The sequence below is a fragment of the Dermacentor albipictus genome, unplaced genomic scaffold (assembly GCF_038994185.2).
Source record: "Dermacentor albipictus isolate Rhodes 1998 colony unplaced genomic scaffold, USDA_Dalb.pri_finalv2 scaffold_13, whole genome shotgun sequence".
In the NCBI taxonomy this organism is placed as follows: Eukaryota; Metazoa; Arthropoda; class Arachnida; order Ixodida; family Ixodidae; genus Dermacentor; species Dermacentor albipictus.
The window spans coordinates 3,824,227-3,837,350 of record NW_027225567.1 but is presented as its reverse complement, the minus strand read 5'-3'; the positions used below and the strand labels follow the sequence as shown (position 1 = coordinate 3,837,350).

At 45.0% G+C, this 13,124-nt stretch overlaps 1 protein-coding gene across 8 annotated transcripts in view; it reads right to left on the bottom strand.

The window, feature by feature from the left end:
- The window catches only part of LOC135912998 (death domain-associated protein 6-like), a 149,753-nt gene that overhangs the window by 122,773 nt on the left and 13,856 nt on the right, over positions 1-13,124 (bottom strand). For 5 of the 8 annotated variants that reach the window (XM_065445614.2, XM_065445615.2, XM_065445609.2 and 2 more), the window contains exon 4: positions 8,203-8,247. The exons of the other annotated variants lie outside the window; for them this stretch is intronic. In XM_065445614.2, coding sequence (XP_065301686.1) covers positions 8,203-8,205 — 3 coding nt within the window. In that variant the 5' untranslated portion in view covers positions 8,206-8,247. The remainder of the gene's footprint in view (positions 1-8,202; positions 8,248-13,124) is intronic. 8 annotated transcript variants of the gene reach the window in all.

Below are 13,124 nucleotides of genomic sequence, written 5' to 3'. Positions count from 1 at the left end.
GATGTATCGATTCATCAATCATTATGTCCGCTCCTGTCTGGCTTGCCAACGCTGTAAAGATCCCCCTCGTCGTTCAACCGCCCCATTGCGGCCTTTGCCTTGCCCAGCACGTGCTTTTGGTCGAGTAGGCATCGACATTTATGGACCTCTGCCAACCACATCAGATGACGATCACTGGGTAATCGTGGCCATCGACCATCTTACGCGCTATGCGGAAACTTCCCCTTTGTCCGGCGCTTCTGCACGTGACGTCACCTGGTTTCTCCTGCACCACATCATCCTTCGCCACGGAGCTCCCAGGGAATTACTCAGTGACAGAGGCCGCGTCTTCCTCTCCGATGTCATCGAAGCTCTCCTCAAAGAATGCCGCATCATTCATCGCACCACTACTGCGTATCATCCGCAGACTAATGGCATGACCGAGCGCTTTAATTGCACTCTTGGTGACATGCTGGCCATGTACGTTGCATCCGACCAATCCAAATGACCTACGCTTACACTTTTCTGACCTTTTACCTTTTACCTTTCTGACCACTTTTACACTTTTCTACGCTTTTCTGACCTACGCTTACAACACCGCCATGCAGACTACCACGGGATTTTCGCCCTTCTTTCTCCTGTACGGACGCGAACCTTTTTCCACAATGGATACTATCCTTCCGTACCGCCCTGACTACACGGGAACAACTACCCTATCCGAAGCTGCTGCACACGCAGAAGAGTGTCGCAAGCTTTCCCGTATATTTACGTCAGAAGACCAGCAACGCCAGAAGCACCATCGAGAAAGTTCCAATGCTCCTGTATCCTATGCTCTGGCTCGCTAGTGTGGCTTTGGGTTCCAGCCTCAACCCCTGGACTGTCACCGAAACTCGCGTCGAAGTACCAAGGCCCATACCGCGTGATCAACCAAACGTCTCCAGTCAACTATATTGTGGAACCCCTCGAGCTACCTTTGGATCATCGCTGTCGTGGGCACGAAATTGTGCATGCCCAGTGTCTCAAGCCCTACTATGATCCGCCTGTGCTGTCCTACCTGTAGGTCACCGGGACGGCTTCCTTTTTCGCGGGGGAGATAACTGTACTGTAAAATAGGGAGCAGTGGGGCTGTGGCTAGGAGAGGGACAACGACGACGAGAAAGAACAACCTTGTTTCGGTGCTCGGTCGACTACACTACCTCTCGCTGCTCCAACGTTCTAGTCGCGAACGCTTACTGCTCAAAGTGCTTCGCGACAATATATACGTTAAACAAAAGAGGACCTAGAATACTGCCTTGGGATACACCACATTTTATATGGAGGGGAGACGAATGGTAATTGCCAATGTACACACATCGAGTCCTGTTGGCTAAGTACGAACGGAATAGTTCAAGCTGCTTACCACGAACCTCGTAGTCCAAGAGGTTTAGTATAAGTATTTTATGGTTAAGGGAATCGAATGCCGTACTGCAATCTACGAAAAGACAGAGAGTTGTACATTTATTTTGAATGCTTTGAAGCACACTTTCTTTAAGAGTTAATAAAGCTGTTTCAGTAGAGCGTCCTTTTCTAAAACCAAACCGCACATCGAAAAGAAGATTTATTATTTTGTCAAAGAAGTTAGTCGAGAAAACAATATTTTTTCTGAGCCTTTAGAAAAAATTGGTATCACAGATATTGGCCTATAATTTTTTGTCTCATTTTTATTGCCTCCTTTGTGAATGACTGTTACCTTGGATTGTTTCAGTGTGTCATGAATTTTACCTGATTGGATAGATTGAATATGTGAGCGAGCGCAGGTGTAATGCAATCGATAACATATTTTATGGGCTTTATTTGCAGGTTATCTATATCTAAAGCCTTGCTGTTCTTTAAACCTAGAAATGTTTGATAAACTTCAGCTTCCCTTATATCATGCAGAGCAAAGCTCTCAGCAGGGCAATTGCTTGACGGTCTGATAACCTGTAGGTTACTATCTGGAAGAGTGTGTTCTAGAAACGCTTGGTTAAAATGATGAACAAGCACCTGACCAACTATTTCACGGTTTTTGTATGTTAAATGGCAAGTAGTTTTCAAAAAAGTTTATAGAGTGCCGAAAATTCCCAATTGGTGGGCGATGAACATCAGTAATGACGTCAATGTTTCGTTTCAGTGTTAGTACCTCATAATCGTTTGTAATTCATGTATAATCTTATATTACCTCATATTCTTCAGAAGCTTTAACATAAATAGCGACGCCACTGCCCCTACGACTACTGCGATTGATAAAAAAGCTTTTGTATCCATTTTGTAACCGACTGATAATATTAATAGCTTTTAGGAAATTTCAGACCCCTTACCGTGTGCCACCACTCAAAAGCTCAGACTCCCATCTCACCCACCTGCCCAACCACATGCCAATTCAGCCACTAATTTGATTGAGGCCAGCAGAAAAGCAATAGTATTTTGATACGTCGCCAGTACCTCCTCAAAATAAAAAGTAACAGTCTGCCTAGTTGACCCAATCGCAGCTGACTTCGCCCAAACTACAGCACAATCCAATCGAAGCCACAAAACTGCAAAAGATGTATTTGCAGTCTATCGTGGGAGTTCCGTGCGTCTTAACAGTCACAATCACAAAGCAGCTTCAAATGGTACCTCTATGTTTCTGTTGAAGAGGGCAACAATTAGTGAGGGAACTGCCTGACAATGACACTGTTGGAAAAAAGCGTGCAATCACAGGGATATCAGAGTGTGGTCAGCCTTTTAAGTTGCAGGCAATGAAGATTTGAAGACAATGAACAATGAAGACGAAATGCATCGACTACCATCAGAAATTATTAAAACCTGAGACAAACCGGCAGCTTGAAGAAACAGCGGCGGAGGACTCCATCTTTGAGTCCCAGTCTACACACAGATGTTCCAGCATTTATGGCCTCAAACCCTCATGCTAGCTTGCGGGACGTAGCCACCCAGGTACCAATTTCCAAGTAATCAGTTTGAAGGATTCCGAATGACCACCTTAACCAGCACCAATGCTTGGAAGATAGGGACCTGTAGAACCATCTATATTTCTCGTATTGGGTCCTCACAAAAGCTGATGAGTCAGGACTTTTTGAGCAACACCCTGTGTACAGATGAAGCCAATTTTCACAGAAATACCTCGGTAAATTAGCATAGTGCACACTATTGGAGGGACTCCAATCTATACTGGGTAAAGCGCACTCGGCACCAGTACCAGTGGTCGCACAATGTGTTGTTCAGAATTTACGCCGGTGCTACGATCGGTCCCATCTTCTGCGATCACTGGACAGCGTTACGTGGATGAAATCCTTGAAGGAGTGATGGACGAGTTTCTCAGCGAAGTCCGGCTGTCACAGCTTCCACTTCTGTGGTACCAGCAAGATGAGGTGCCAGCACACAGCACCAGCCGAGCACGAAACTGGCTGAATGAGACTATTCATACACAACAGATTGGAAGGCATGGGCCTTTAAATTGGCCGGCTAGGTCACCTGACCTCTCTCCACTCAATTTCTTTCTTTGGGGTTATGTGAAAGATCGTGTTTACATGATCGAGACGGACGTCAGATAAGCTCAAGACAAGGATAATGGATGTCTGCCGTAGAATTCGAGCATCGGTCACCAAGAAAGCCACTGAAGATATTGTCACGTGGTGGTGACGTTGAAGAACACAGTAGCAACACTGTGAAAGACAAAACTAACTTTTAATGGGTAAACCTGTGCCCACAAAAATAGGCTACACTTATAGCACAACGATAGCGGCGAACACGGTCGGCGATCATCGAAAATCTGATCAACAGGTCAAGCACGTTGGCTTTTATACATCAATCGTCGAATGTTCCAGACTAATCGCTGGGACTCGCGTGTCTTCCACAAGGTTCTATAGTATTCGCGTCGCGCATACATGCAATCAGATTACACAAGGTTCGGTGACAGAGAGCGGATAGAACCATCGATAACATTCCAGAAAGTTCCTATGCAGGCGCGTTCTGCACTGCGTGATAACATTTGTTAAGCGGTGAAACGTGGTCACCCGAGAAAGATAAACATGCACACATGTCAATACCCCCCTCTTAAAAAGCATCGACCCGATGCTGCAAACAAACCAAAGTAATAAAGAAAACACCTGTAGCAAAGAAACAACAAACTAAGGAAGTTCGTCAGCATCCGTAAAAGGGTTTAAGACGCACCACATGGACCACTTCAGATTGTGCGCGGCGCCGCTGTGAATGCAAAATGCCATCTGGCAGGACCTCACACTCCAGTTCGCCAATACGTCGGATGACCTTGTAGGGTTCGAAATAGCAACGCAATAGTTTCTCACTGAGTCCTCATCGGCGTATCGGGGTCCAAACACAAACACGATCACCGGGCTGGTACTCAACGTAGCGTCGTCAGAGGTTGTAGTGTCGGCTGTCGGTACGCTGCTGGTTCTTGATCCAATGGCGGGCGAGCTGTCAGGCTTCCTCAGCGCGCTGGAGATAGGTAGCGACGTCAAGATTCTCCTCGTCAGTGACGTGCGGCAGCGTGGCATCGAGCGTCGTCGTCAGGGTCCTGCCGTAAACCAACTTGAACAGCGTGATCTGTGTTGTTTCTTGCACCGCCGTGTTGTAAGTGAAGGTTACCTACGGCAGGACCGCGTCCCACATCTTCTCGACGTCGACGTACATTGCTAGCATGTCAGCGAGGGTCTTGTTCAAGCGCTCCCTGGGGCCATTCGTCTGCGGGTGGTAGGCAGTTGTCTTCCTGTGGCTTGTCTGGCTGTATTGCAGAATGGCTTGGGTGAGCTCTGCTGTAAAGGTCGTTCCTCTGTCGGTGATGAGGACTTCTGAAGCACCATGTCGCAGCAGGATGTTCTCGACGAAAAATTTCACCACTTCGGCTGCGCTGCCTTTTGGTAGAGCTTTAGTTTCAGCGAAGCGGGTGAGATAGTCCGTCGCTACGACGATCCACTTATTCCCTGATGTTGACGTCAGAAACGGCCCCAATAAATCTATCCCGATCTGCTGGAATGGTCGGCGAGGAGGTTCGATCGGCTGTAGTAATCCTGCTGGACTTGTCGGTGGTGTCTTGCATCACTGACAGTCTCGGCATGTCTTGACATAACGGGGGACGTCGTCGCTCAGACGCGGCCAGTAATACCTTTCCTGTATCCTCGACAGCGTCCGGGAGAATCCGGTTGCCCAGCGGTTGGATCGTCGTGTAGAGCATGCAGTACTTCTGGACGCAGCGCTGACGGTACAAGAAGAAGGTAGCTGGCGCGGACTGGTGAGAAGTTCTTCTTCACGAGCAGGTTGTTTTGTAGCGTGAACGAAGACAACACGCGCTTAAATGCCCTAGGGACAACGTCGGTGTTCCCTTTCAAATACTCGACGAGGCCTTTTAGCTCCGGGTCTGCTCGTTGCTGTTTAGTGAAGTCTTCTGCGCTTATTATTCCAAGGAAGGCGTCGTCGTCCTCATCGTCTTGCGGCGGGGGATCAATGGGGGCGCATGATAAGCAGTCGGCGTCAGAGTGTTTACTTCCGGACTTGTATATTACCGTGACGTCAATTCTTGCAGTCTGAGACCGCACCAGCCATCCTGAAGGGTCCTTTAAGTTAGCTAGCCAACACAATGCGTGATGGTCGCTGACGACTTTGAATGGCCTGCCATAGAGGTAAGGACGGAATTTTGCTGTAGCCCAAATGATGGCGAGGCATTCCTTTTCAGTCGTAGAATAATTGCCTTCTGCTTTTGACAGCGACTGGCTAGCTAACCATTGTTAACTAACGAACTAGCTAGCTAACTTAAAGGACACGTGTGCATGTTTACCTTTCTCGAGTGACCACGTTTCAATATGATAAAACGGACACAGTACTGCATCATTGCAAAAAGAGACCCATTCGAACACATCCTCTATGCAGCAGCTGGTGTTCGACGGAGCTTACGAATTCATAGATAATGAAGGCATACCGTCTGATGGTCTGATGGTCTTTTTTTTTTTTTTGCGGACATCCTGATTGGCAATCGGCTCACTTAGAAGTGGTATATTTACTTTCTTGAACTCATAGGTTCTGCCTTATCTGTACACGTTGGTCGTTTCCTGGTTTGTTTATTTTGCTTTTATTTGTTTACACGAACCTGCTTTTGCAGCATCTATACACTTTCATGAAGAATAAAACGGTCACGTTAATTTGGCTTTACTCCGAAGCAAGTTTCTGGCGCAAAATATAGCTTTGCGCACACTCTTTCAATGCGGTGCAAGCAAAGCCGGGATTTTTAAACATTCTATACCTATTACATTGCTTTTCGCATTTCGCGCGTGGTGAGAGCAGCATGTTGGACGCATAAGAGGCTTTTGTTATCAATGTGATCAGTTGGCCTTGAGAGACGGAGAAGTGTGGTGTAGAAATGAGAGCAAGTAATAGCTGCGAAGCCGCGAAAACTGCTGTTGGTGCTTCTTTCGTACCATTATCAAGGTGATGCGCTGTCTCTTCAGGTTTGCGAAAGGCAATGCAGTTGCATTCAATCAGCTTATTTAAGGGCGCTGCTATATGATGCGGGTGGGAGCACACTCAAGTGGTATTTTTCATACTTCGTGAGGTTTCTTTGCCAGTCAGAAAAAATTGTACGAAATCAGTATGTCGCTGAAAATACCGAAGTTAAATGTCATTTTGGGGAGCCTACAAATGCTGCATTGACACTTTGAAAATTAGGTCAGTACTTGTTGAGCTAGATAATTAATTGCAATTACCAAATTAAATCTCAGTAACGAAAGAATTACCGGTCGCTACTCCACTGTGCTGGAAACAAGATGGACTAAGTTTTCTTCGAGTAACACAACTGTCTTTTTTTAAGTCTTGGTGTATGATAGTTGGGGGACACTGCATAATTCACTTAGTAAACAAAATGAGGCCAAGCTGGGTTCACTCGAAATCAGAATCAACAGAAGTCATGCACAGGAGCCCTTATGCTCGGACTCACAGAAAAAGAAAAAATAAGATACAGAGAGGCTGCAGTTTCGCCAGAGAGGCGAAGCAGTATTAGTGAAAGCCAAGTATGCGATAATTACACGAAGGAAGATTACACCACCGAGAGGATTTAGGCTGTTAAACTGAACTGTCTCTTACAATGAGAGCTTGTATATACTCATATAACGCCATGACTTCAGCGCTCAAATCTTCAAGTGCAAGAAATATACATATATATATGGGGTTCGGAAAGCTGGTCAGCCCCAGCCGCCCCTCCCCCCCCTTATAAAAAGGAAAACTCTCTGCCTATGCACCTTAGTACAAACATAAGACTGCATTTAAGTCACTGCCTCAATTTTTTTGAAAAAAGGGCAGATCACTCGTGTAGATTAAGTAATGATGTAGGGAACCGAGATATGTTAACAGGAATGTGCAAGCACATGCCCAAAGCCCAAGTGAAGCTAAAGTGCGTGCTGTCAGCCAGTCATCACCAGAGCCAGGCGCGCACATTCATTACAGCCGCAATTTGTGAGGATCCATGCTCTACTGCAATAGTTATGCCTGTTTTCTTTGATATGAAAGTGAGATAACGAAAATCGATGAAAACAAAAGCAAAACTATCGAAGTAGAATGAGCATCTTTGTCCCTTGCAGGCAAACCAGATGTGTGTGCATGTCTTTGGTGATGATGGCCAACAGCGCACACTGCACCTTCAGTTATGCTTCAGCCACACACTTACACATTCCTGTTAACATGTCTCAACTCTGTACATGACTGTGTAGATGACCTAAAAGCTACAACATGGGAGTGGTATTTTTGTTGCATTAAATTTACTACTAAAAACTTTCTGATTCCCAAGAATGTAGAAATGTACTCTTTTTATTGAACTCTCTTATGCCATCACTGAAATGCATTGTTACCTATTATACAAGCAAGGGTTGAATTAAATATTAAATTCTAGGGTTTTACGTGCCATAACCACAATGTGATTATTAGGCACGCCGTAGTGGGGAACTTCGGATTAATTTTGACCACCTGGGGTTCTTTGACATGCACCCAATGCACAGTACATGGATGTTTTTGCATTTTGGCCCTACTGAACTATGTTGACCGCATGCTGTCTGCCATAATAACAATTTTACACCTAGCTTTGGACATTACCCATGTAATAACATCTGTGTGCATGTATTCACAAGAAACTGTTTTCCAATGCTTGCCATGCTTTAATGTTGTGCTACTTCAGTGCATTGGAGAAAAAAAATGGAGATCAATTACCATTCCAATTGCATCGAATAATACATGGGGTTCTGTTTTACAAATCTGAAAACAGAAAAAAGAAAAAAAATTACTTTCAGTACATTCACATTTATCAGATTACCAACATGTCTAGAATTCAAGATGTTGACATGTCTCCTGCAGAGTGAGGAGGTGCGACTTCAGGGGTCATGTGACTGGGAGACAGTGGCAACACAGATGCACTGGCAATGTGGTGCATATAAACATTCGCAAAAGCAATGTTTAACATTGCTTCTCATTTCAATTTTTGTTAAATTAATGAAACCAAATCGCATCACAGGTTCTTTTAACATCGACACAGTGTGTAAATAAGATTCGGAGTTTTGTTCAAGGAAAGGGGGCACAGTTACTTGGTGGCAATACTGGCACTGGGTTGCACCAGAGAGAGAGTGATTATGAAGACGCATTATTTTCTGCAATCCTTCAGGAAGCACGGCTCAGTGTCTCATGCAAGGCACACATTGCAGCAGCACCTTACAGTGCTCCACCCGGATCAGCACGTCAGAAGTCAACTCCCCTCCCCGTCCCCTTCCTGATCGCGGCCTCGTAAGGCAGGCGCAGTCTCTCCTGCTGCACCTAAGGATTGGCTGCTCGTGGACGGCATCTTGAAGGTACAGAAAGGGCCTGGCTCCATCCCCAGCCTGCTCAGCATGCAGCAACACCGAGACATTCTGTATGGCCCTTACTTCTGCCCCGCTTTCTCCAAAAAGAAAGCTCCTCTCTACAGATCATTTTGACATCTTCGACTACCTGCGTTCTCAGCATCGCAACTGCTGTTCCCCAGCTGGCATCCCAGCTTCACCTTCAGGCACCTCCTCGTGTTCCTGGAGGACATGGGGCTGTTGTGTAACTTGTAAATGCACCGCCTGGCTACCGCCAACAGCCAAGGGCTCTGTGACCATCTCGACCTTCTCTCTCTTCTTTCCTCTTGCACCAGAAAACATTGAGTGATGGTGGCAAGAAAGTACCAGCATTAACTGCATATGATGCATGCATGCATACGTGCATGTATGCATACATGGATCATGGTGCTTGAGCCGAGTCGAGTTGATTTGTAACTACCATGTTTATATCACAATAATTCTGAAATTTGCAAATCTGGAAAACAGGTGCACATATTTAGCATGCCACAAGTGATGAGTCACAGCTGGCTTAGAATTGACGCATTATAGTTGTGCTGCAAGATTTGCAATTAAACATCACTGATGAAATTGCACCACTACAGCCAGAGAGAGGTTTAATCTTTTAAAAAGGTCCTGCGCTACAGTCTGCATGTATGGTTTTAGAAGAAACTATGTACATATTGCCATTTTTTGCTAAGTTTTAATGCTGCTGTAATTGCAATGTACAGAAGATTAAGCATGGAGAAAAATTACTGGTTTGTCTATCCTCAAAAATGAAGGATGCTGTGTCTCAGAGTTCTGAAAAAGAAAAATAGAAGGTTACTTTTATAGTTAAAATAGAAGTGTCCAAAAAAAAAGTCCTCACATATAAGGCTGTACAATAATCTGTTTGGTGCCTGAATTCTGTTGTCCATGCCATGACTATAAGGATGTGGTAAAAAATAAAAGTGTCTTCCAAAAGAGTTTGTGCCCCATTGTCAATGTGCATTCTTTTGGAAGAAAACTGCTTTTTGACTATGCCTGCTGTCAGATTACACAGATATTACTTCAGTTTTAGGGAGGAGGGGGGAGGAAACTAAACATAAAAATAAATGGCCAGTTTGTCTATACCCGATGATGAAGGCTGCTGTTTCAAGGTGCTGAAAAAAAAAAAATGTGACCTTTCATATTTCATCTACAAACAACGATCATATGATAGGCTAGGCAATGACCTGCTTTTTATGTATTTCACAGAAATATTTTTGCAGTAAGTCTTTAATCTTTCCAGCTCAGGGAGCCTCAACAATTTTCTAAGCATGACAGTGGGTGCCTCAATGCAGTCGTCTATGCCATGATAGGGATGGATGCAGGACAGAAACAAAGTTCCATCTCCTAAAGTAGTCCTTGCCCTGCAGTATATATTCCTGTGTTAACACTCTGTACCTTACTCCTAAATTGATGGAAGCATGTGACATGCATTTTTAAGCAGTTTTTTAGATAATGTATAACGATGATGACTATTGTGTGCTGTTAGTTTTGTAAGCGCATTTATGGCATTTCATCGTGTACTTCACCAAATTTTATAATTTACATCGTACCTAAAAAAATAGCCCGCTTGTTCAGTACATCTATATCCTGTATGCACCTTGTAAGCTTATTGCACTTACCGAGTGTTTCCTCAAAACATTATCTAAATTTTGCATTAACTACATAATCATTTTCAAAACTAGTGTGCTTGTTTGATTCATTCTATATTATGTGTTTGCATTTAGTCTGTATTTTTGCCCCTCCTGCAATAATCCTTATTGGGTTTGGCAGTACACTTTAACCTCATTATGATAAAGTTGAAGGGGGAGCTGAAATTCGTTACATCCGTTACTTTGTTACATCCATTACTGTCGTATACTGCAATATATGCCCAATGGGGTGCGCAATTGTAAACACGGAAACAAGTGGCATAGCATCCCACGTAACTGCTACATGACCACACATGCAATGCAATTGGAATAAAACAACAAAAGAATCTTCAGCATGTGCAACACGCGACTTCTTGGCGCCTGACACGACAGCCTTTAGAGAGGTGCCTTCTGTTCCACTGTGATGGTCTTTCGCATCTACTTTCCACTTGGCTCGTCGCAGCCGAGCAGCATGTGGCACACAACAGAGCACTCCACTGTGTGATAGAGGAGGCTTGGCTGGCTCGTAACCTATGAGACTGCACCGGTGGCAACGCGATCTAGGAGGCCATGCCCAGCTGCCAGCCCTTGCAGCATGCCGCGGGAAGAAGTGAATGCAAGGCTTGGGCGTGATCCCTGAAATAGTGCAGAGGAGATCTCGGAGAACAGGTCCAGCTGCAGCTGCCTGTGCAGCACGCCGTAGAGAAAGAGAGAAGTGAATCGACTAATCCTTCACACTGCTGCGCTTAGCCACACAGCGTGATGCAACTCGCACAGGATTCCGCGTGAACCCCAAGATTGCGCCGGGAAAATCTCGGAGGCGACGCCCACTTGCCCACCACACAGTGGAAGCGAATGCACCTATCTTTCACACAGCCGTGCAGGGTGGTGCAGCTCGCATAGCCAGGCACGCGCAAGAGAGAGAGGTCAGTGGTGAAGTGCAATAGCGAGCCACTGCTTGTGCGCAGCTATGCGTGGCGGTGACAAAGAATAGTCTTGCTCGACAGTGCATTTGATGCAGGGACACGGGCGTTTTCACCAGCCGGAGCGAATGAGTGCCGAACCCTGTTTAAAGTGGTGTCTTCGACGCACAATGGTCAGGTATATTTTGGTTTCGGAGATGAATCTAGTTCGTTATATCCATTGGCAGGACAATTTCACTTCACTAAAACCAGGTTTCAAATACATGTATCTCTATGAGAATTTCAAGGGCAATTTCATTTACATTATTATTACATCCATTATTTCATTATATCCTGTTTTGTTATAATGAGGTTCGAGTGTGTGTCTAAATAAATACTTCTGGCAATTATTGTTGTCATTTAATGCTGATGTTAGTTCAACGTGCAAGACATTAAACATAGAGATCAATCACAAGTTTTTCTACTCCCAACAATGAAGGACACTTAGCTTCAAAATTATGAAAAAATAAAAAAAGCTACATTTTATACTTAAGAACTCTCTACGAGCAACATCAGATGCTAAATGATCTGCATGCTACCTGCTATTTGGCGTAAATATGTGTGTGTTTTCATGAATGTTTCAGTTCAAGAAAGCTCAGCAGTTATCAAACTGTGACAGATGACTCCTCAATGCCATCATCTACACTTGATCATTGGGACACATAAGAGTTAAAATTTTAATGTCCTGAAACTGTTCTTCCACCATAGTCCATGTGAATATAAATGGCACCTTATTAATTCAGTGTCCATCACAATGCAAAAGATATTCAAGTAGGTTTTCAAAGTCCTAGAAATCTTATGAAAACAAGCAGAAACTTTTGCATAGGTTCACATGATCACACAAGCCACAAGTAGCAGGGCAGTGGTGATGTGGCACCCCAGATGGTACTTATGGGGTGGCTGTGGTTCACCTTTAGCTTCTGAAGCCTGGTGTCTGCACCAGCTATCAAGACCTGGTGGACAAAGGTCGTGGTACGGATCAATGTCGGGTGAAGTGATGTGGTAAAATTTAGCCATTACGGCTTTCTGCATTTCTTCCACATCAGCATTCTCTCTTAGCGCCTGACCATAATAGTCTGTCAACCTATTTATTAGATTTTGTGTCAGGCCACCTTTTCCTCGAATGGGCCAGTCCTTTTCGCTTTTAGTGACGGGGGTGCGTAGAGCTGTTCGCATGTTTTTTTTGACATAGTTGATGCAATTTTCTTTTTTTAGAGGTATGAAACTATACGTCTTCTCTCAACACAAAGCCAAGAAAGTGCGGCTGTCGCTGTCACAAACTACGTTGGTGTAGTGCACGTCATTTTTTTCTAGTGAACGCCTGAACGGTATGAGCGCTGCCTCAACTTCCATTTGGCCCAAGTTTGCTTCAGTGTTCTTCTGGCAAACATGTGCCTCCTTCCAATCATCACTTTCTTTGGGGCCTAGCGTACACCCATGACAGTGGTTTGACAGCACAACGCAGTTGAGCACCAATCTTGTGTAGAATCCTATGACAAGTGCCTACACCAATGTGGGATGCGTGGCCGCATGTCATCCAAGTCCCGTCATAGACCACTGCCACGTTCTTTGGGGGTGTTGGCTCCATTTGACCGCACACTTCACGGACGGCTGTGACAGCCACGGAAAACACGTGCCGCAGCTACTTCGCCAGCAGGCCG